Source organism: Phyllobates terribilis, unplaced genomic scaffold (assembly GCF_046119375.1).
Source record: "Phyllobates terribilis strain yellow unplaced genomic scaffold, ASM4611937v1 Scaffold_12__6_contigs__length_324123572, whole genome shotgun sequence".
Taxonomy (NCBI): Eukaryota; Metazoa; Chordata; class Amphibia; order Anura; family Dendrobatidae; genus Phyllobates; species Phyllobates terribilis.
In genome coordinates this window covers 307707386-307732617 of record NW_027362772.1, presented here as the reverse complement: position 1 = coordinate 307732617, position 25232 = coordinate 307707386, and the positions used below count along the sequence as shown (strand labels likewise).

General features: G+C 47.4%; 1 protein-coding gene across 3 annotated transcripts in view; it reads left to right on the top strand.

Annotated features, from left to right (window-relative positions):
• The window catches only part of LOC141172813 (high affinity cGMP-specific 3',5'-cyclic phosphodiesterase 9A-like), a 41280-nt gene extending 31913 nt beyond the window's left edge, over positions 1 to 9367 (top strand). For all 3 annotated transcript variants that reach the window (XM_073657360.1, XM_073657357.1, XM_073657358.1), the window contains exons 12-18: positions 2 to 84; positions 220 to 376; positions 505 to 618; positions 855 to 959; positions 2783 to 2911; positions 3133 to 3228; positions 8817 to 9367. In XM_073657360.1, coding sequence (XP_073513461.1) covers positions 2 to 84; positions 220 to 376; positions 505 to 618; positions 855 to 959; positions 2783 to 2911; positions 3133 to 3228; positions 8817 to 8885 — 753 coding nt within the window. In that variant the 3' untranslated portion in view covers positions 8886 to 9367. The remainder of the gene's footprint in view (position 1; positions 85 to 219; positions 377 to 504; positions 619 to 854; positions 960 to 2782; positions 2912 to 3132; positions 3229 to 8816) is intronic.
• Positions 9368 to 25232: the final 15865 nt, after the last annotated feature.

Sequence of the window (25232 nt, the reverse complement as noted above, 5' to 3'; positions counted from 1 at the left end):
GGGCCGGTTGTCACTTCTGGAGTTGGGGGTTCTTATGACGGCCGCGGTGTGTCACGATCTGGACCACCCAGGATACAACAACACGTAAGTGCTTCTTCCCTCGAGCCCCTAGAACTATTGTAGTAAGACACAATAAGAGGTATAGCTCTGCCTCTCACTAGATTGAAAGCTCTTGTGTAAGTTTCTGAATATGAAATGATGATAATGATGCGATTTCAGGTACCAGATCAACGCGCGCACAGAGCTGGCGATTCGTTACAATGACATCTCGCCCCTGGAGAACCATCACTGCGCGGTGGCGTTCCAAATCCTGGCGCAGCCGGAAAACAACATCTTCTCTAATGTTTCCCCCGAGCTCTTCAAGCAGATCCGGCAGGTAGAGTATATACGTATATACCTAATGAATCGTCACCGATGACTGTAGCAGTCGCAGGTGGTCTGTACGGCTGGCGATTGCTCATTTTGGGGTATTTTTTTTTTTTTTTTTAAATATTTACCTTACAGTCCATCATCCGCCTGATTCTAGCGACGGACATGGCCCGGCATGGGGATATACTGGAGTCTTTTAAACAAGTTGTTTCTGACTTTGACTTCTGTAACGAGGAACATGTGAAAACCGTAAGTCTTACTACGAGACCCCAGAACGGGAAACGCTCCGGGGTCACCCAGCTTTCTAATGACCCAGCACCATCACATTCTCCTCTCCTAATAATGTCTAAAGATTTATTCACGTTACAGTCCGTCCTGCAGAAATCAGGCCCGAGGGTGGTCATCTGTGCCCCCTAGAGCGATGGCCACGCCGCCTGCTGACTCCGGGCAGTTCTTGCACTGACCCGACATGTTCTGTCTCTCAGCTGCAGATGTTGCTGATAAAGTGCTGCGACATCTCTAATGAAGTGCGTCCCACAGAGGTGGCCGAGCCCTGGGTGGACTGTCTGCTCGAGGAGTATTTCATGCAGGTCCGTATACACCACTGTCGTTCTACATGGCGGCCTTGTAGGATGTAACGGCGAAGAACAGGAGAACCGGGAGCCGGACAGACCCTGCTAGATACAACCTCACCCCCATAATCTTATTATGTCCCAAGTGAGCAAAGCATCAAAAAAGTTTACATCCATCATGACTATTCCTTTCTCCCTGAACAGCAAGGCATTTTCATAACCTCTGCTTGCTGTCAGTGAAAGGGAATATTCTAGCCTAAATCCACAGACCGACAACCCATCCCAAAGGGTTCGTCTCCTCCTTTTTAAATGGGCAAGATTGCAAAGTGACTGTAAAAACAAGTCAGCTCTTATTAAAAATGCCCTCCGTTCTCAAGAGAGGTGGGATTGTCAATTTTATAATTTACTGCTCGTTGCTTCGACGGCCGCGGTGATGGGTAACCGATCAGAGGAATAAAATATCATATAAGTGTTACTCCAATGTAATCAAAAATCAGACAAATGTGTATATATATACAATAAAAATGTTATTGATACACAACTACACAATAAAAATAATAATGTAAAAGTTAATAGTAAAAACAATAAACGCAAGGGGAGGCCAATGGGAGACACACAATGGTAGAAATCTGAGAAAAAATTATATAGAGAAAGCGCTCCTTGTGCAGGTCAACGGGGTAAATAGTGGTGAATGTCGGTGCTCACCTGAACTGGTTGTGCGGCGTCAGGCACAACACTGATGATCGCAGGAAACTCCTCTCCACTGGCTGCAGCTGCGCCCGCTGGGTCCCACGGACCGGGAATCCAGATGAAATACAGCAGACGAAAAAAATGAATGTTCAGGGCTCCAATGTAGCGCTGCCAAGAATTGGAGATGGAAAGGCTACATACAAGTATTTTATTTATTCAAGCTACGCATTTCAGAGCTGGTCTAGCGCCTTCCTCAGGTATAATACTAAAAATAAAGAAAGCAATGCAAAGAGTAGCCACAAGATGGCAGAATACTACCAAGGAGTGATGATAAATCGTATCGGCACAAAATGAATTACAATGCAATTCTGCGAGTTAAGATATATAGAGATTTGGTGCAATGTTAATACACGAAAATAAAATCGATAGTGAAAAGATAAAGGTGCATTATAAATAAGACATACCCCAAAAAATAATAATCGAATGTGTCACCACGTCAGCCTTCACCTCAGACCCCCAACGCGCGTTTCGATACTGCGTCGTCTGAGAGTTTTCTGTGCGCTCTTATCTATATTGGAATTATTTTCTGGATTACAGGCTTTCTTCTAGGTAAGGAGCCAGCACTTTCTAGCTGTTTGCCATAGAATCTGCAGGCGCTGCTGTGGACCCGGCCATCTTCAGTCTCCCTGTGCTCCAGGGTAAAGCTGCCTTTGTTTTGCAGCATCGGAGAGGGCACAGTTTGGACCAGCGGTGCGACCATGCCGTGGATCCGAACTGCAATCCTCAGGAGCGCACCGCTTCCCGCAGGGAGCCAGGAGGCAGAGGAGCGGTGCACTCCTGAAGACCCCTTTAAACTACTACTATCCACAGCTGATACAGTTGTATCCAGTCTAGACAAGCAGCCTGGACTCCAGAATGATGCATTTGACTGATACATTGTAACAAACTGTCAGACATGCTGCTGTGTTTAGCAATACCCTATTATCTGCACACAGACCAGTGGAGATTGCTGCTGGTGTTGCATATCGGTGCAATCCCATGAGTCTGGGGTTGGGGGGGGGTCGCAGTTACTCAGATTTCATATGGCCTGATTATAGCGGTGTAATCACGGCACCTGTGGGAGCCGCTAACGCAAATGTTTTCCTTCACAGAGCGATCGGGAAAAATCCGAGGGTCTCCCGGTCACCCCATTTATGGATCGAGATAAAGTCACCAAACCCAAAGCCCAGATCGGATTCATTAAATTCGTCCTGATTCCGATGTTTGAGACGGTCATGAAGGTACGAGATCTTACGTCAGAAAAACGTACTAAGAGGCGTCCCCAGCGGTCAGGACAAAGCGAGAGAAGACATGGCGGTCTGACCAGAGACTGTACTGGCAGCCGGTTCATGGTCTTAGATCTCGGCGTGTTCATTGTATACGGCTGTTCCTGCAGAATATACGACGCTTTGTCCAGATTTACCCATATTCCCACTTGTCAGTAACTGGACCTGTGTTGCAGCTCTTCCCGCAGATAGAAGAGGTGATGGTGCGCCCTCTACAGGAGGCACGGGATCACTACGAGGAGCTCATGCAGCTGGAAGAGGCGATGGCAGAGGTGAGTCGGGTGTAAATTACAAAAAGGGCAATAAAATGATCATTATTGATTAAAAATAAAAACCGTTACAGCAACAGGCATCGTTCAGGACAGGACTAGTCATGGTGCAGCCCACAGGGGGCGCTGTTTTACTTGCCTACAGAAGATAGAAGCTGCATGTGTATTTCCTCTGGACTCGCACTAGATGGCGCCATCTGCTCTCTTATCACATTGTCAGACACTTATTGGTGGGATATTGAGGTTTTCTTCTCTTGGGTTTAGTTCCCATGGAGCCAAAACTCAATTGATTTTCTGCTGCACATTTGCTTGCAGAGTATTGCACAATATGTTAAGAAATGTCACGCACATGCTGCAAAATATATATCCGCAGCATAGGGCGTGAGATCTGCAACAGGTCAATTGATGCTGCAGACAAAGGTGCGAACTTTACTCTACAATGTAGAGGACGAAGAATCCGGCTCCCCCCGATCCTTCCTCACAATGATAGCCGCAGTGTCGGTGCTACGTGACAACATGGACTTACAGAGATCTGCATATTCCATACGACTGAACACGAGCAGATCCTGATCCATAGGCGGATTATAATGAGGGAAATCCGGGCTACCGCCCAGGGCCTCGGGCCTCCAGGGGGCCCGGGGCTCCGGGGTGTCTATGGCCAGATTGCCCTCATTATATGTGCAGGACCTGATCCGTGATCGTCTCTCTGGTCACATATCGGATATGGCCCTAGACTTAGACGTACAGTTCTGAGATATTAGAAGGGATGACTTCAGTATTGAATCTGTGCGCAAATATGACGAGATACAATTCCCCATTCTTTACACTGCAGCTTTAAGGCCACGTTCACACGTTCAGTATTTGGTCAGTATTTTACATCAGTATTTGTAAACCAAAATCAGAGGAAAAGTATAATAGAGACACGTCACCACTTCTGCATTTATCACCCACTCCTGGTTTTGACTTACAAATACTGATGTAAAATACTGACCAAATACTGAAAGTGTGAACGTGGCCCACGATAGGAATGTGTCATCAGAAAATGACCAATGTTTAAATAAGGTTTTTGCGTTCCATGGACTTTTTAAAAAATGTTGGCAATCTTTTTTTGTTGTTGTTGTTGTTCTCATATTCCAATTATTATTAAATAACAAAATTACTAATCTTGCCATTTTTAACAACCCTGTAAACAGCCAGAAAAAAAGGGTTTACATTTATAATAGGTGATGTCACAGCTCACCTCCTCCTCCTGTACAATGACTGATAACACCTCTATATACAGCTGATAACACAGGATCCACCATTCACAATAGGTGATGTCACAGCTCACCTCCTCCTCCTCCTGTACAATGACTGATAACACCTCTATATACAGTAGATAACACAGGATCCATCATTCACAATAGGTGATGTCACAGCTCACCTCCTCCTCCTGTACAATGACTGATAACACCTCTATATACAGTCGATAACACAGAATCCATCATTCACAATAGGTGATGTCACAGCTCACCTCCTCCTTCTATACAATGACTGATAACACCTCTATATACAGTAGATAACACAGGATCCATCATTCACAATAGGTAATGTCACAGCTCACCTCCTCCTCCTCCTGTACAATGACTGATAACACCTCTATATACAGTAGATAACACAGGATACACCATAGGTGATATCACAGCTCACCTCCTCCCTTCACAATGACCTTTGCACTCGCTCATTAGATGCATTAATACAAAACACAGGGTCAGAGTTTGTCCATTGTGGCGTGACTGGTCTCTGCCTACATGCACTTATAAGAGAAGAGAGAGACATGCGACACGGTGATACTGTATAGGGTGGAGGAGGTGAGGGGGATGCTCCCCGGACCTCCTCCGCAGCCGCATTGAATGCCCGTATGCATGTCACTGCCCCATTGTTTTTCCATATGCATGTCACAGCCCCATTGTATGCCCGTATTCATGTCACAGCCCCATTGTATGCCCGTATGCATGTCACAGCCCCACTGTATGCCCGTATGCATGTCACAGCCCCATTGTTTTTCCATATGCATGTCACAGCCCCATTGTATGCCCGTATTCATGTCACAGTCCCATTGTATGCCCGTATGCATGTCACAGTCCCATTGTATGCCCGTATGCATGTCACAGCCCCACTGTATGCCCGTATGCATGTCACAGCCCCACTGTATGCCCGTATGCATGTCACAGCCCCATTGTATGCCCGTATTCATGTCACAGCCCCATTGTATGCCCGTATGCATGTCACAGCCCCATTGTATGCCCGTATGCATGTCACAGTCCCATTGTATGCCCGTATGCATGTCACAGTCCCATTGTATGCCCGTATGCATGTCACAGCCCCATTGTATGCCCGTATGCATGTCACAGCCCCACTGTATGCCCGTATGCATGTCACAGTCCCATTGTATGCCCGTATGCATGTCACAGTCCCATTGTATGCCCGTATGCATGTCACAGCCCCATTGTATGCCCGTATGCATGTCACAGCCCCACTGTATGCCCGTATGCATGTCACAGCCCCACTGTATGCCCGTATGCATGTCACAGCCCCACTGTATGCCCGTATGCATGTCACAGCCCCACTGTATGCCCGTATGCATGTCACAGCCCCACTGTATGCCCGTATGCATGTCACAGCCCCACTGTATGCCCGTATGCATGTCACAGCCCCACTGTATGCTCGTATGCATGTCACAGCCCCACTGTATGCCCGTATGCATGTCACAGCCCCACTGTATGCCCGTATGCATGTCACAGCCCCACTGTATGCCCGTATGCATGTCACAGCCCCACTGTATGCCCGTATGCATGTCACAGCCCCATTGTATGCTCGTATGCATGTCACAGCCCCATTGTATGCCCGTATGCATGTCACAGCCCCATTGTATGCCCGTATGCATGTCACAGCCCCATTGTATGCCCGTATGCATGTCACAGCCCCATTGTATGCCCGTATGCATGTCACAGCCCCACTGTATGCCCGTATGCATGTCACAGCCCCACTGTATGCTCGTATGCATGTCACAGCCCCACTGTATCCCCGTATGCATGTCACAGCCCCATTGTATGCCCGTATGCATGTCACAGCCCCATTGTATGCCCGTATGCATGTCACAGCCCCATTGTATGCTCGTATGCATGTCACAGCCCCATTGTATGCCCGTATGCATGTCACAGCCCCATTGTATGCCCGTATGCATGTCACAGCCCCATTGTATGCCCGTATGCATGTCACAGCCCCACTGTATGCCCGTATGCATGTCACAGCCCCACTGTATGCCCGTATGCATGTCACAGCCCCATTGTATGCCCGTATGCATGTCACAGCCCCACTGTATGCCCGTATGCATGTCACAGCCCCACTGTATGCCCGTATGCATGTCACAGCCCCACTGTATGCCCGTATGCATGTCACAGCCCCACTGTATGCCCGTATGCATGTCACAGCCCCACTGTATGCCCGTAGAGTATACAGCTGCTCAGTATACAGTAGTCACATACTGGGTTTGGCAGCATCTTAATTGGGAAAACCTGTCCTGTGTGAACAGACTGGAAGCTTTGTGCTCCGTGTGATACATTTACAGCACAGACATTTCTTTGCCCAACTCTTGTAGCTCAGAAACGTTTTGTGGATTGTGCTGAGTTAGTCAATGGGTTTTAGAGGGGGCCGGGGCCGGAATATTTCTGAGAGTTGGTGCTCGTCAGAAGGTAAGTTTTGGCTGTTTCGGAATAATTGTATTGAGCATGGGATCTTTCCATAGTATATGCCATCGTTCGCACTGAGATTTACGGATAAGGTGATGCGCACAGCTGTAGGTAGTTACACAATTGCACTGCTAATTCTTTGGGTTTAGAAAAAACCATTGTAATCCATGTATAGGTTTCTTTCTTGTAAGAGATAGCAGACTGAATGTACAGCACAGATCCTTTATTTTAGCAGGGTTGGAATTAATATTACATAACTATTTTACATGCCAAAAAGATCTATACCACCAACAATGTGGAACCGCAATGGGTACAAGAATGGCACCTAGTTATGCTAACTTTTTATGGGGATACTTCAGCATAAATATATTTACCAGTCACAATATAACAACAAGATACTAATCTATAAACGCTTCATTGACGATTTATTTATTATATGGAAGGGGAGTCGTGATGACCTGACGAACTATGTACAGGAACTGAAGTTGAACCCATGGGTGATCTTCTTTACACCCACTATTGACTTTTTTTAATTTAATGATTACTCATGAAAACCGTATCATCACAAAAAAAAACGTAGATGCAAACCGTTATATCCACTTCACTAGTGGGCAATATGCTAAATGGTTGAAAAACATCCCCTACAACCATTATCAACCTATCAGACGAAATTGTAGCAGAGATGAGGATTTTACTGCACAAGCTGGGATCCTCCAGGAGCGTTTTAGTAGACAAACTGATCCCAGATGTTGGTTAAACCAGCTTTCCGGAGAACGAAAATACTTTCCCAACAGCAAGTGGTTTTCTCTAAACCCAAAGAACAACCTACAGAAGCTGAATACCAGTGCACCTGTGTAACTACTGTACCTACAAGTGTGCGCACCAGCTGATCCGGAAATCTCTGCCATATACAACTGTATGATCCCATGCTCACTACAATTATTCCTAAACATACCTTCTGACGAGCACAAACTCAGAAATATTTTAGCCCCAGGCCACCTCAAAAAAGTATTGACTGACTCAGCAAAATCTACTTGTAGCTCAAACTTTTTGTGGAGCCAAAGTGTCGGGCAAAGAAATGTCTGTGCTTTAATAATGTATCCCTCCCAGCTTCCAGTCTGTTCACACAGGACAGGTTTTCCCTATCAAAACGCATGTGGACTGCCAAACCCAGTATGTGATATATCTTCTCCAATGTGCCTGTAAATGACAGTAATAAAGCGATTACTACTACCACAGCGTGGAACGACTACTTTTCCAGCAGCGCGGTCAACCAGAAACGTCCATCTCCTTTTACTCCTCCATATACGTGCATTTCTCAGCAGAGGGCAACCAACAAGTGAAGCCAAGCTGGTGACACTGATCATATCTGCGCAGCTGTGTAATGGAGGAAGGGATAGCAGCTGCAGTATAAAGCATGGTGGCAAGATGGAACTGCAGCCTGAGACAGGAGATGGATTTCAGACTACCACATGCGCCAAGTGACAATGTAGCCGAGACATATTCTCTCATCTAATGGACCAAAGTTATAGTCACCTTTTCTGGTCTCCAGTATAGGTAACTGTTCCTTTTTAGAGCGCCGGCACTCACATCCCATCCGTGTAATCTATCAGTCAGTCTGGGAAATAACCGCAGACGTCACAGCAGGAGAGCCGTCAGCGCTGCCGCCAGTAAAGCCAGCAGGGGGCAGTGTACTTGTTAAAGCACCTTCATGGCAAATAAGTTTTGAAATGGGCTCGTGTTTGGCGACGCGTTGCGATGTCCTCCCAGTAATGGACCGTGAAAGCTTCTCCATCGGAAATTGTTTTTCACGCACACAAAATAATATCATTTTTTTTTTTTTTTTTTCTTCCTCCGCAGGTCCAGCATAAAAAGGCCGAGATCCTGTCTGGCGCAGGCAAAGTGAAGCGAAACGTAGAAACTTTGTAGCTGTGTATAATTTACTTTTCCATGTGTAATAAAAAGTGTAAACCTGGCCGTTGCGTCCCGGAGCCCCCCGGCGTGATCAGTTAGGAGTGAGGCGATGATGAATATTGCTCGGCTCCGACCTCTCCGGCTTGTTCTGGCGCTCGCGCTGTTTTCTTAAACACGTAATTGATGTTGCGTTCAAAGTCTCCTTTTTCTTGCCAGTTGTGCGCCTTTAAACAGCAGGGGGGCAGCGCTCGGCTTCTTGGACTCGGCATTTGGGGGGAGTCATTAAATAAGGATTAGCCCTGTTCAATGCTCAGACTCCAGGTTACAATAACAGATCTTGGCAGCCCCTCAGAGCTGATAGATCACCGCGATTTCTGAATGAAGACGCGCCTTCTCCGGGCCTGGATCTGCGGCCCCCAATATCCCGCGTTCCCTTCATATTATAGATGGCACAGGGTGGTACATTACAGGGCTATGCCAGGAGTCATAGATGTAGCGCCTCTCACAGGCCGTAATAAAATATTGTATTGTTCTAACTGTTCACATTGTCATTATTTTTTTCCGTGCACAAAAATAGGATCCCACAACCCAGAGTTTTAAAAAAAAAAAAAAGCCTGTGGTCAATCCATGATGGATACGAGCTGCGGTGGTCTCCGGGGGCCGAGGTCTCACGTGGGCAGTCGCTGCATGGTTTCCGCACCACTGTACGTAATAGCAATCCGCTCTCATTGTGTTTTTTTGGATGCGGTTTCAGTGCAGAAATGCTGGGATTTGGCCCGTAAAAACATAATGGCATTTTTTTACAATCGTTTTTCAGGCTCTTCATTAAAGTCAAAAATGGTAGAAACCACAAAAAAAATTGCAAAATTTTCACAGAAAAAAAAAATCCAGAAAAACTAGGGAACGCATCCGGAATATTTCCATAATTTTGAGCTATAAAAAGAGTAAAAGTTGCAATCACTTTCTGCTTATAAGAATTGCTGCGTATTTAAGGGGAAATATATAAAAAACGGTGCAAAGAAAAGTAACTATTTATTTTGCACACTCTGGGCTCATTCATGTCTGTAGATCTCGGACTATAATGCATGGACTGGCCGAGGGTCTCCCGACCTGGACATCACACTTAGGAGACCGGTGGCCAGTCCGTGCTCGGGCCGATTGGCATGGATGTCAGCATGAGCCTTGAGACATGGGATCTGATCTGATCACTTTACTTATTTCTTTTGCACCAGTATTGTATTTGCAAAAAATTGACATTTTTGATGAAGAGACATTTCCATATTTGTTTTTCTATTTTGGAACAATGGGAAAAAAAATATGGAAATTGTCCAGAATAAATATGTAGTTCTCATAAAAACAGACCAGTATTAGTGCTGTATATAGTACTACACAGAGTGCCAGCTTGGTTTACCGATAGTATTACACAGAGTGCCCACTTGGTTTACCGATAGTACTACACAAAGTGCCTGCTTGGTTTACCGATAGTACTACACAAAGTGCCTGCTTGGTTTACCGATAGTACTACACAGAGTGCCCGCTTGGTTTACCGATAGTATTACACAGAGTACCCACTTGGTTTACCGACAGTACTACACAGAGTGCCCGCTTGGTTTACCGATAGTATTACACAGAGTGCCCGCTTGGTTTACCGACAGTACTACACAGAGTGCCCGCTTGGTTTACCAATAGTACTACACAGAGTGCCCGCTTGGTTTACCGATAGTACTACACAGAGTGCCTGCTTGGTTTACCGATAGTACTACACAGAGTGCCTGCTTGGTTTACCGATAGTATTACACAGAGTGCCCGCTTGGTTTACCGACAGTACTACACAGAGTGCCCGCTTGGTTTACCGGCGCTTTCTTCTGTGAATGACCTTGGGGCAAGAGGACTATTCTGCCCTTTCACTTGTGTGGTCTGACAAACGCCCACAGCAGGAAGCTTGAGCCACATTCAGACTATCACAGTCAATGGGCCACAAAGTGCCAGATGGAGAGACTCCAAAGACTCCGACACGCCAACCTGCCAAGGAAAATGCAAGTGGCAAAGAGACTACACGACAACAACCAGAATGCAAAAGTAAAAGTTTCTTGATTGTCCTCATTTCCCCACCACCCCATAACCACCAGTCGTTCAGCTGTGGCACAATTGAATCATCGCCGCCCTCTGAGGATTGTGGGCACAAGGCGCCGGTGCCAATTAAGAAAGTAGGAAAATAGCTGAAAGACGGGTTATCATTCAGGAAAGACTTCAGCTCCATTAAATGCTGGAAACAATAGAGACCCGGAAATGAAATGGAGATCAGGAAAACTGAGTCTATATAATGTCCCGGCCGGAGCGACAATACGAAAACACAAGGATAAAACAGGCGCAGCGTCACCGGGATCAACTCCTCGCAGTAATGGCCGCTGGTCCTTCTCACCATTATTCTTCACGGCTTCCAAGGTTAAATCAATATCACAGCTTCCCCCTCAGACAGAGCTCCGCTGATTAACCAGAAGAGTCCCGAGTGTTCGGGAAGAGGCCAAATATGAAAGAGTAATAAGAGGCAAAGAGACGGCACCTCCAAGGAGGAAAAACCGCATCAATGACGTTCAAACAATACTGAAAATACACTGTCAAATTCTGATAGTCCGGATCCTCATTCTCCCGGATTATCGGAAATCCCAGATGACCAGAATACAGAGTAGGAAAGCCGACTGGACGGATGATTCTGGACACGGCCGTAGCAACCTAAACCCAAGTGATTTCTTTACTAGTCCAGCAGGAGAATATTTTAGTTTTTGGCCAAAATACCAGAATTTCTAGACCATAAATTGCAGGATTAACATAAGCCATATGCATAGGGCTTGATGTTGGATTTCCAGATTGAAGATTTATTACAGTCATTCCCAAGGAAGTGGGAATTATGTCTAGCATAGAATTCCCTAATATAATCAAGAAACCAAAATGAAGGGGTTTTATTTATTTTTTTTTTTACCTCTGGGCTCCTCCTGCTAATTTTGGCTTCTCCCTCCATAAATCAATCAATTACCTTTATCATTTTTCTTCTCTTGCTGACAGTTCAGTTACTTGAAGTTTATTATATTCTGTCCTTGCTGGTTTCATTCATTGTTGAGCTTCTGCCTAGGCACAGGAGTCAATCAAGAAAAGCAGAGCTGCAGTGTAAAGAATAAGGGAGGGATAAAGCAGAGACTTCAGCACAGACCCATACGCCATGTAGTGGCAGTTCTCAGTACTGCAGCTTGGATCACATTCCCTTCAATAGGAGCTGAGCTGCAGTACTGAGAACGGACCACTACACGGTGTATAGAGACACGGTGTACAGACGTCTCGGGAATAGCCAACATATTCGTGGTCATTAATACTAGGAGCATGGAAAACCCCTTTAAGAAGTCCGTGCCCTGAGGTCAGCTCTCTCATTTCTTCTAGGCTGCAGGAAAATCAACTCTATAAGACTCGGGAGACGCTTCACCACGTCCTTATCATTAGACTGCCAGGTATATCGGCTACGGACAGGACCGGTCATCTTCTGTATAAAGGTTTCCCTTCTAGACCCATCACTGGGGTTCAACATTTGGATGAACCGCCACATGGTTGAGTCCTATATACGGCCATCAGTTTCCAAAGCAAAGTGTTGGTATGGCGGTATTTTTGCACTGAAGCCCGTGTTTTCCCGGGATCACCTCTAGACATTCTTGATGTAGCTGCAAACAAGTGATAATGACCATTTGATTTGTGTGAATTTGCCCCTCGGGTGCATGAAACGTTAACCAGTTGTTATGATTGAGGCGGCGCGGCCAGCTGGCCCGGTCCACACGCGCACCTTCAGCGTTTCTCCGCACACATAAATCATCTGTGTTCACCCTTCGTTCCTGTTTCGTGAGCCAGAATAAATGAGTTTGCATTATCGTGGAATGCTGTGAACTGAGTCACTCGGACACTTTCCATACTTGCAACTTAGGAAAAGCAAAAGGTCATGGAGTGGGCAGTCCACAAAAAACATACAGCCAAAAATCCTCAATATAACCAACACAAAACTAGTTCTATATTACACCATCATCTCTAATATTCACAGCCCCAGAACTGCCAGGTACAGGTGCAGCCCAAAACCAAGCAGCACAGATGCGGCTATAATTAGGCTCTGGTTATGTATCTCTGCATACAGGGAGCTCCCCCTAGTGGTGGCTGCAGACAGGACCTTATCATGTATCTCTGTATACAGGGAGCTCCCCCTAGTGGTGGATGCAGACAGGATCTTATCATGTATCTCTGTATACAGGGAGCTCCCCCTAGTGGTGGCTGCAGACAGGATCTGATCATGTATCTCTGTATACAGGGAGCTCCCCCTAGTGATGGCTGCAGACAGGATATTATCATGCATCTCTGTATATAGGGAGCTCCCCCTAGTGGGGGCTGCAGACAGAATCTTATCATGTATCTCTGTATACAGTGAGCTCCCCCTAGTGGTGATTGCAGACAGGATCTTATCATGTATCTCTTTATTCAGGGAGCTCCCCCTAGTGCTGGTTGCAGACAGGATCTTATCATGTATCTCTGTATACAGGGAGCTCCCCCTAGTGGTGATTGCAGACAGGATCTTATCATGTATCTCTGTATACAGGGAGCTCCCCCTAGTGGTGGCTGCAGACAGAATCTTATCATGCATCTCTGTATATAGGGAGCTCCCCCTAGTGGGGGCTGCAGACAGAATCTTATCATGTATCTCTGTATAGAGGGAGCTCCCCCTAGTGGAGGCTGCAGACAGGATCTTATCATGTATCTCTGTATACAGGGACCTCCCCCTAGTGGTGGCTGCAGACAGGATCTCATCATGTATCTCTGTATACAGGGAGCTCCCCCTAGTGGTGGCTGTAGACAGAATCTTATCACGTATCTCTGTATATAGGGAGCTCCCCCTAGTGGGGGCTGCAGAGAGAATCTTATCATGTATCTCTGTATACAGGGAGCTCCCCCTAGTGGTGACTACAGACAGAATCTTATCACGTATCTCTGTATGCAGGGAGCTCCCCCTAGTGGAGGCTGCAGACAGGATCTTATCATGTATCTCTGTATACAGGGAGCTCCCCCTAGTGGTGGCTGCAGACAGGATCTTATCATGTATCTCTGTATACAGGGAACTCCCCCTAGTGGTGACTGCAGACAGAATCTTATCATGTATCTCTGTATACAGGGAGCTCCCTCTAGTGGTGACTGCAGACAGAATCTTATCATGTATCTCTGTATACAGGGAGCTCCCCCTAGTGGGGGCTGCAGACAGAATCTTATCATGCATCTCTGTATATAGGGAGCTCCCCCTAGTGGTGACTGCAGACAGAATCTTATCATGTATCTCTGTATACAGTGAGCTCCCCCTAGTGGTGACTGCAGACAGAATCTTATCATGTATCTTTGTATACAGGGAGCTCCCCCTAGTGGTGGATGCAGACAGGATCTTATCATGTATCTCTGTATACAGGGAGCTCCCCCTAGTGGTGGCTGCAGACAGGATCTGATCATGTATCTCTGTATACAGGGAGCTCCCCCTAGTGGTGGATGCAGACAGGATCTTATCATGTATCTCTGTATACAGGGAGCTCCCCCTAGTGGTGGCTGCAGACAGGATCTGATCATGTATCTCTGTATACAGGGAGCTCCCCCTAGTGGTGGATGCAGACAGGATCTTATCATGTATCTCTGTATACAGGGAGCTCCCCCTAGTGGTGGCTGCAGACAGGATCTGATCATGTATCTCTGTATACAGGGAGCTCCCCCTAGTGGTGACTGCAGACAGAATCTTATCATGTATCTCTGTATACAGGGAGCTCCCCCTAGTGGTGGCTGCAGACAGGATATTATCATGTATCTCTGTATACAGGGAGCTCCCCCTAGTAGTGATTGCAGACAGGATCTTATCATGTATCTCTGTATACAGGGAGCTCCCCCTAGTGGTGGTTGCAGACAGGATCTTATCATGTATCTCTGTATACAGTGAGCTCCCCCTAGTGGTGATTGCAGACAGGATCTTATCATGTATCTCTGTATACAGGGAGCTCCCCCTAGTGGTGGCTGCAGACAGAATCTTATCATGCATCTCTGTATATAGGGAGCTCCCCCTAGTGGGGGCTGCAGACAGAATCTTATCATGTATCTCTGTATAGAGGGAGCTCCCCCTAGTGGAGGCTGCAGACAGGATATTATCATGTATCTCTGTATACAGGGAGCTCCCCCTAGTGGTGGCTGCAGACAGAATCTTATCATGCATCTCTGTATATAGGGAGCTCCCCCTAGTGGGGGCTGCAGACAGAATCTTATCATGTATCTCTGTATAGAGGGAGCTCCCCCTAGTGGAGGCTGCAGACAGGATCTTATCATGTATCTCTGTATACAGTGACCTCCCCCTAGTGGTGGCTGCAGACAGGATCTCATCATGTATCTCTGTATACAGGGAGCTCCCCCTAGTGGTGGCTGTAGACAGAATCTTATCACGTATCTCTGTATACAGGGAGCTCCCCCTAGTGGGGGCTGCAGACAGAATCTTATCATGTATCTCTGTATACAGGGAGCTCCCCCTAGTGGTGGCTGCAGACAGGATCTTATCATGTATCTCTGTATACAGGGAGCTCCCCCTAGTGGTGACTGTAGACAGGATCTTATCATGTATCTCTGTATACAGGAGCTCCCCCTAGTGGTGACTGCAGACAGGATTTTATCATGTGTCTCTGTATACAGGGAGCTCCCCCTAGTGATGACTGCAGACAGAATCTTATCATGTATCTCTGTATACAGGGAGCTCCCCCTAGTGGTGGCTGCAGACAGGATCTCCTCATGTATCTCTGTATACAGTGAGCTCCCCCTAGTGGTGATTGCAGACAGGATCTCATCATGTATCTCTGTATACAGGGAGCTCCCCCTAGTGGTGGCTGCAGACAGGATCTGATCATGTATCTCTGTATACAGGGAGCTCCCCCTAGTGGTGACTGCAGACAGAATCTTATCATGTATCTCTGTATACAGGGAGCTCCCCCTACTGGTGGATGCAGACAGGATCTTATCATGTATCTCTGTATACAGGGAGCTCCCCCTAGTGGTGGCTGCAGACAGGATCTGATCATGTATCTCTGTATACAGGGAGCTCCCCCTAGTGGTGGATGCAGACAGGATCTTATCATGTATCTCTGTATACAGGGAGCTCCCCCTAGTGGTGGCTGCAGACAGGATCTGATCATGTATCTCTGTATACAGGGAGCTCCCCCTAGTGGTGGATGCAGACAGGATCTTATCATGTATCTCTGTATACAGGGAGCTCCCCCTAGTGGTGGCTGCAGACAGGATCTGATCATGTATCTCTGTATACAGGGAGCTCCCCCTAGTGGTGACTGCAGACAGAATCTTATCATGTATCTCTGTATACAGGGAGCTCCGCCTAGTGGTGGCTGCAGACAGGATATCATCATGTATCTCTGTATACAGGGAGCTCCCCCTAGTAGTGATTGCAGACAGGATCTTATCATGTATCTCTGTATACAGGGAGCTCCCCCTAGTGGTGGTTGCAGACAGGATCTTATCATGTATCTCTGTATACAGTGAGCTCCCCCTAGTGGTGATTGCAGACAGGATCTTATCATGTATCTCTGTATACAGGGAGCTCCCCCTAGTGGTGGCTGCAGACAGAATCTTATCATGCATCTCTGTATATAGGGAGCTCTCCCTAGTGGGGGCTGCAGACAGAATCTTATCATGTATCTCTGTATAGAGGGAGCTCCCCCTAGTGGAGGCTGCAGACAGGATATTATCATGTATCTCTGTATACAGGGAGCTCCCCCTAGTGGTGGCTGCAGACAGAATCTTATCATGCATCTCTGTATATAGGGAGCTCCCCCTAGTGGGGGCTGCAGACAGAATCTTATCATGTATCTCTGTATAGAGGGAGCTCCCCCTAGTGGAGGCTGCAGACAGGATCTTATCATGTATCTCTGTATACAGGGACCTCCCCCTAGTGGTGGCTGCAGACAGGATCTCATCATGTATCTCTGTATACAGGGAGCTCCCCCTAGTGGTGGCTGTAGACAGAATCTTATCACGTATCTCTGTATATAGGGAGCTCCCCCTAGTGGGGGCTGCAGACAGAATCTTATCATGTATCTCTGTATACAGGGAGCCCCCCCTAGTGATGGCTGCAGACAGGATCTTATCATGTATCTCTGTATACAGGGAGCTCCCCCTAGTGGTGACTGCAGACAGAATCTTATCATGTATCTCTGTATACAGGGAGCTCCCTCTAGTGGTGACTGCAGACAGAATCTTATCATGTATCTCTGTATACAGGGAGCTCCCCCTAGGGGTGGCTGCAGACAGGATCTTATCATGTATCTCTGTATACAGGGAGCTCCCCCTAGTGGTGACTGCAGACAGGATCTTATCATGTATCTCTGTATACAGGAGCTCCCCCTAGTGGTGACTGCAGACAGGATCTTATCATGTGTCTCTGTATACAGGGAGCTCCCCCTAGTGGTGACTGCAGACAGAATCTTATCATGTATCTCTGTATACAGGGAGCTCCCCCTAGTGGTGGCTGCAGACAGGATCTCATCATGTATCTCTGTATACAGGGAGCTCCCCCTGGTGGTGGATGCAGACAGGATCTCCTCATGTATCTCTGTATACAGTGAGCTCCCCCTAGTGGTGATTGCAGACAGGATCTTATCATCTATCTCTGTATACAGGGAGCTCCCCCTAGTGGTGGCTGCAGACAGGATCTCCTCATGTATCTCTGTATACAGTGAGCTCCCCCTAGTGGTGATTGCAGACAGGATCTCATCATGTATCTCTGTATACAGCGAGCTCCCCCTAGTGGTGGCTGCAGACAGGATCTTATCATGTATCTCTGTATACAGGGAGCTCCCCCTAGTGGTGGCTGCAGACAGAATCTTATCCTGTATCTGTGTATACAGGGAGCTCCCCCTAGTGGTGGCTGCAGACAGGATCTTATCATGTATCTCTGTATACAGTGAGCTCCCCCTAGTGGTGATTGCAGACAGGATCTTATCATGTATCTCTGTATACAGGGAGCTCCCCCTGGTGGTGGATGCAGACAGGATCTCATCATGTATCTCTGTATACAGGGAGCTCCCCCTAGTGGTGGCTGCAGACAGGATCTTATCATGTATCTCTGTATACAGGGAGCTCCCCCTAGTGGTGACTGCAGACAGAATCTTATCATGTATCTCTGTATACAGGGAGCTCCCCCTAGTGGTGACTGCAGACAGAATATTATCATGTATCTCTGTATACAGGGAGCTCCCCCTAGTGGGGGCTGCAGACAGAATCTTATCATGTATCTCTGTATACAGGGAGCTCCCCCTAGTGGTGGCTGCAGACAGGATCTTATCATGTATCTCTGTATACAGGGAGCTCCCCCTAGTGGTGACTGCAGACAGGATCTTATCATGTATCTCTGTATACAGGAGCTCCCCCTAGTGGTGACTGCAGACAGGATCTTATCATGTGTCTCTGTATACAGGGAGCTCCCCCTAGTGGTGACTGCAGACAGAATCTTATCATGTATCTCTGTATACAGGGAGCTCCCCCTAGTGGTGGCTGCAGACAGGATCTCCTCATGTATCTCTGTATACAGTGAGCTCCCCCTAGTGGTGATTGCAGACAGGATCTCATCATGTATCTCTGTATACAGGGAGCTCCCCCTAGTGGTGGCTGCAGACAGGATCTTATCATGTATCTCTGTATACAGGGAGCTCCCCCTAGTGGGGGCTGCAGACAGAATCTTATCATGTATCTCTGTATACAGGGAGCTCCCCCTATTGGGGGCTGCAGACAGAATCTTATCATGTATCTCTGTATACAGGGAGCTCCCCCTAGTGGAGGCTGCAGACAGGATCTTATCATGTATCTCTGTATACAGGGAGCTCCCCCTAGTGGTGGCTGCAGACAGGATCTTATCATGTATCTCTGTATACAGGTAGCTCCCTCTAGTGGTGACTGCAGACAGAATCTTATCATGTATCTCTGTATACAGGGAGCTCCCCCTAGTGGGGGCTGCAGACAGAATCTTATCATGTATCTCTGTATACAGGGAGCTCCCCCTAGTGGTGGCTGCAGACAGGATCTTATCATGTATCTCTGTATACAGGAGCTCCCCCAAGTGGTGACTGCAGACAGGATCTTATCATGTGTCTCTGTATACAGGGAGCTACCCCTAGTGGTGACTGCAGACAGGACCTTATCATGTATCTCTGTATACAGGGAGCTCCCCCTAGTGGTGGATGCAGACAGGATCTTATCATGTATCTCTGTATACAGGGAGCTCCCCCTAGTGGTGGCTGCAGACAGGATCTGATCATGTATCTCTGTATACAGGGAGCTCCCCCTAGTGGTGACTGCAGACAGAATCTTATCATGTATCTCTGTATACAGGGAGCTCCCCCTAGTGGTGGCTGCAGACAGGATATTATCATGTATCTCTGTATACAGGGAGCTCCCCCTAGTAGTGATTGCAGACAGGATCTTATCATGTATCTCTTTATTCAGGGAGCTCCCCCTAGTGCTGGTTGCAGACAGGATCTTATCATGTATCTCTGTATACAGTGAGCTCCCCCTAGTGGTGATTGCAGACAGGATCTTATCATGTATCTCTGTATACAGGGAGCTCCCCCTAGTGGTGGCTGCAGACAGAATCTTATCATGCATCTCTGTATATAGGGAGCTCCCCCTAGTGGGGGCTGCAGACAGAATCTTATCATGTATCTCTGTATAGAGGGAGCTCCCCCTAGTGGAGGCTGCAGACAGGATCTTATCATGTATCTCTGTATACAGGGACCTCCCCCTAGTGGTGGCTGCAGACAGGATCTCATCATGTATCTCTGTATACAGGGAGCTCCCCCTAGTGGTGGCTGTAGACAGAATCTTATCACGTATCTCTGTATATAGGGAGCTCCCCCTAGTGGGGGCTGCAGACAGAATCTTATCATGTATCTCTGTATACAGGGAGCTCCCCCTAGTGGTGACTGCAGACAGAATCTTATCACGTATCTCTGTATGCAGGGAGCTCCCCCTAGTGGAGGCTGCAGACAGGATCTTATCATGTATCTCTGTATACAGGGAGCTCCCCCTAGTGGTGGCTGCAGACAGGATCTTATCATGTATCTCTGTATACAGGGAGCTCCCCCTAGTGGTGACTGCAGACAGAATCTTATCATGTATCTCTGTATACAGGGAGCTCCCCCTAGTGGTGGCTGCAGACAGGATCTCCTCATGTATCTCTGTATACAGTGAGCTCCCCCTAGTGGTGATTGCAGACAGGATCTCATCATGTATCTCTGTATACAGCGAGCTCCCCCTAGTGGTGGCTGCAGACAGGATCTTATCATGTATCTCTGTATACAGGGAGCTCCCCCTAGTGGTGGCTGCAGACAGAATCTTATCCTGTATCTGTGTATACAGGGAGCTCCCCCTAGTGGTGGCTGCAGACAGGATCTTATCATGTATCTCTGTATACAGTGAGCTCCCCCTAGTGGTGATTGCAGACAGGATCTTATCATGTATCTCTGTATACAGGGAGCTCCCCCTGGTGGTGGATGCAGACAGGATCTCATCATGTATCTCTGTATACAGGGAGCTCCCCCTAGTGGTGGCTGCAGACAGGATCTTATCATGTATCTCTGTATACAGGGAGCTCCCCCTAGTGGTGACTGCAGACAGAATCTTATCATGTATCTCTGTATACAGGGAGCTCCCCCTAGTGGTGACTGCAGACAGAATATTATCATGTATCTCTGTATACAGGGAGCTCCCCCTAGTGGGGGCTGCAGACAGAATCTTATCATGTATCTCTGTATACAGGGAGCTCCCCCTAGTGGTGGCTGCAGACAGGATCTTATCATGTATCTCTGTATACAGGGAGCTCCCCCTAGTGGTGACTGCAGACAGGATCTTATCATGTATCTCTGTATACAGGAGCTCCCCCTAGTGGTGACTGCAGACAGGATCTTATCATGTGTCTCTGTATACAGGGAGCTCCCCCTAGTGGTGACTGCAGACAGAATCTTATCATGTATCTCTGTATACAGGGAGCTCCCCCTAGTGGTGGCTGCAGACAGGATCTCCTCATGTATCTCTGTATACAGTGAGCTCCCCCTAGTGGTGATTGCAGACAGGATCTCATCATGTATCTCTGTATACAGGGAGCTCCCCCTAGTGGTGGCTGCAGACAGGATCTTATCATGTATCTCTGTATACAGGGAGCTCCCCCTAGTGGGGGCTGCAGACAGAATATTATCATGTATCTCTGTATACAGGGAGCTCCCCCTATTGGGGGCTGCAGACAGAATCTTATCATGTATCTCTGTATACAGGGAGCTCCCCCTAGTGGAGGCTGCAGACAGGATCTTATCATGTATCTCTGTATACAGGGAGCTCCCCCTAGTGGTGGCTGCAGACAGGATCTTATCATGTATCTCTGTATACAGGTAGCTCCCTCTAGTGGTGACTGCAGACAGAATCTTATCATGTATCTCTGTATACAGGGAGCTCCCCCTAGTGGGGGCTGCAGACAGAATCTTATCATGTATCTCTGTATACAGGGAGCTCCCCCTAGTGGTGGCTGCAGACAGGATCTTATCATGTATCTCTGTATACAGGGAGCTCCCCCTAGTGGTGACTGCAGACAGGATCTTATCATGTATCTCTGTATACAGGAGCTCCCCCAAGTGGTGACTGCAGACAGGATCTTATCATGTGTCTCTGTATACAGGGAGCTACCCCTAGTGGTGACTGCAGACAGGACCTTATCATGTATCTCTGTATACAGGGAGCTCCCCCTAGTGGTGGATGCAGACAGGATCTTATCATGTATCTCTGTATACAGGGAGCTCCCCCTAGTGGTGGCTGCAGACAGGATCTGATCATGTATCTCTGTATACAGGGAGCTCCCCCTAGTGGTGACTGCAGACAGAATCTTATCATGTATCTCTGTATACAGGGAGCTCTCCCTAGTGGTGGCTGCAGACAGGATATTATCATGTATCTCTGTATACAGGGAGCTCCCCCTAGTAGTGATTGCAGACAGGATCTTATCATGTATCTCTTTATTCAGGGAGCTCCCCCTAGTGCTGGTTGCAGACAGGATCTTATCATGTATCTCTGTATACAGTGAGCTCCCCCTAGTGGTGATTGCAGACAGGATCTTATCATGTATCTCTGTATACAGGGAGCTCCCCCTAGTGGTGGCTGCAGACAGAATCTTATCATGCATCTCTGTATATAGGGAGCTCCCCCTAGTGGGGGCTGCAGACAGAATCTTATCATGTATCTCTGTATAGAGGGAGCTCCCCCTAGTGGAGGCTGCAGACAGGATCTTATCATGTATCTCTGTATACAGGGACCTCCCCCTAGTGGTGGCTGCAGACAGGATCTCATCATGTATCTCTGTATACAGGGAGCTCCCCCTAGTGGTGGCTGTAGACAGAATCTTATCACGTATCTCTGTATATAGGGAGCTCCCCCTAGTGGGGGCTGCAGACAGAATCTTATCATGTATCTCTGTATACAGGGAGCTCCCCCTAGTGGTGACTGCAGACAGAATCTTATCACGTATCTCTGTATGCAGGGAGCTCCCCCTAGTGGAGGCTGCAGACAGGATCTTATCATGTATCTCTGTATACAGGGAGCTCCCCCTAGTGGTGGCTGCAGACAGGATCTTATCATGTATCTCTGTATACAGGGAGCTCCCCCTAGTGGTGACTGCAGACAGAATCTTATCATGTATCTCTGTATACAGGGAGCTCCCCCTAGTGGTGGCTGCAGACAGGATCTCCTCATGTATCTCTGTATACAGTGAGCTCCCCCTAGTGGTGATTGCAGACAGGATCTCATCATGTATCTCTGTATACAGGGAGCTCCCCCTAGTGGTGGCTGCAGACAGGATCTTATCATGTATCTCTGTATACAGGGAGCTCCCCCTAGTGGGGGCTGCAGACAGAATCTTATCATGTATCTCTGTATACAGGGAGCTCCCCCTAGTGGAGGCTGCAGACAGGATCTTATCATGTATCTCTGTATACAGGGAGCTCCCCCTAGTGGTGGCTGCAGACAGGATCTTATCATGTATCTCTGTATACAGGGAGCTCCCCCTAGTGGTGACTGCAGACAGAATCTTATCATGTATCTCTGTATACAGGGAGCTCCCTCTAGTGGTGACTGCAGACAGAATCTTATCATGTATCTCTGTATACAGGGAGCTCCCCCTAGTGGTGACTGCAGACAGAATCTTATCATGTATCTCTGTATACAGGGAGCTCCCCCTAGTGGTGGCTGCAGACAGGATCTTATCATGTATCTCTGTATACAGGGAGCTCCCCCTAGTGGTGACTGCAGACAGAATCTTATCATGTATCTCTGTATACAGGGAGCTCCCCCTAGTGGTGGCTGCAGACAGGATCTCCTCATGTATCTCTGTATACAGTGAGCTCCCCCTAGTGGTGATTGCAGACAGGATCTCATCATGTATCTCTGTATACAGGGAGCTCCCCCTAGTGGTGGCTGCAGACAGGATCTTATCATGTATCTCTGTATACAGGGAGCTCCCCCTAGTGGGGGCTGCAGACAGAATCTTATCATGTATCTCTGTATACAGGGAGCTCCCCCTAGTGGAGGCTGCAGACAGGATCTTATCATGTATCTCTGTATACAGGGAGCTCCCCCTAGTGGTGGCTGCAGACAGGATCTTATCATGTATCTCTGTATACAGGGAGCTCCCCCTAGTGGTGACTGCAGACAGAATCTTATCATGTATCTCTGTATACAGGGAGCTCCCTCTAGTGGTGACTGCAGACAGAATCTTATCATGTATCTCTGTATACAGGGAGCTCCCCCTAGTGGGGGCTGCAGACAGAATGTTATCATGTATCTCTGTATACAGGGAGCTCCCCCTAGTGGTGGCTGCAGACAGGATCTTATCATGTATCTCTGTATACAGGGAGCTCCCCCTAGTGGTGACTGCAGACAGGATCTCATCATGTATCTCTGTATACAGTGAGCTCCCCCTAGTGGTGACTGCAGACAGGATCTTATCATGTATCTCTGTATACAGGGGGCTCCCCCTAGTGGTGGCTGCAGACAGAATCTTTCATGTATCTCTGTATACAGGGGGCTCCCCCTAGTGGTGGCTGCAGACAGAATCTTTCATGTATCTCTGTATATAGGGAGCTCCCCCTAGTGGTGACTGCAGACAGGATCTTATCATGTATCTCTGTATACAAGGAGCTCCCCCTAGTGGTGACTGCAGACAGAATCTTATCACGTATCTCTGTATACAAGGAGCTCCCCCTAGTGGTGACTGCAGACAAAATCTTATCACGTATCTCTGTATACAGGGAGCTCCCCCTAGTGGTGGCTGCAGACAGGATCTTATCATGTATCTGTGTATACAGGGAGCTCCCCCTAGTGGTGGCTGCAGACAGGATCTTATCATGTATCTCTGTATACAGGGAGCTCCCCCTAGTGGTGGCTGCAGACAGGATCTTATCATGTATCTCTGTATACAAGGAGCTCCCCCTAGTGGTGGCTGCAGACTGAATCTTATCACGTATCTCTGTATACAAGGAGCTCCCCCTAGTGGTGACTGCAGACAAAATCTTATCATGTATCTCTGTATACAGGGAGCTCCCCCTAGTGGTGGCTGCAGACAGGATCTTATCATGTATCTGTGTATACAGGGAGCTCCCCCTAGTGGTGGCTGCAGACAGGATCTTATCATGTATCTCTGTATACAGGGAGCTCCCCCTAGTGGTGGCTGCAGACAGGATCTTATCATGTATCTCTGTATACAAGGAGCTCCCCCTAGTGGTGGCTGCAGACTGAATCCTATTATGTATCTCTATATACAGGGAGCTCCCCCTAGTGGTGGCTGCAGGTAGATAGAATATTATGTCATTGATCTGTATATACAAGGAATTAGATCTTTCTAACAAGAAACTAGAACTCTGATTAATTTTATATATTTATATGTTTATAATAATCAGCAGTGAATTTTGAACCTAAGACCAATTCATATACCATTTTCTAGTTCTTATTGATATCTATTGACTGTAAAATGAACTACACGAGTTCTTCTTTCTGTGGAAAGCGTAAAGTTTATACTAGCATACTAATCTGTTTTCTTTAGGACTGCCTCAGGAGTTTAGCAATGCAAAAAAAAGAATTAAATATACTTAATATTAACCTACAAGATTATGCTGATCCAACCATCACAGACAGAGATAATAAGATATCGGCACAGTTTTATGTGCTGCTAGGAAACAAAACTTCACCCCACGGTGCTCAAATACTGAAAAACAAATGAATCTA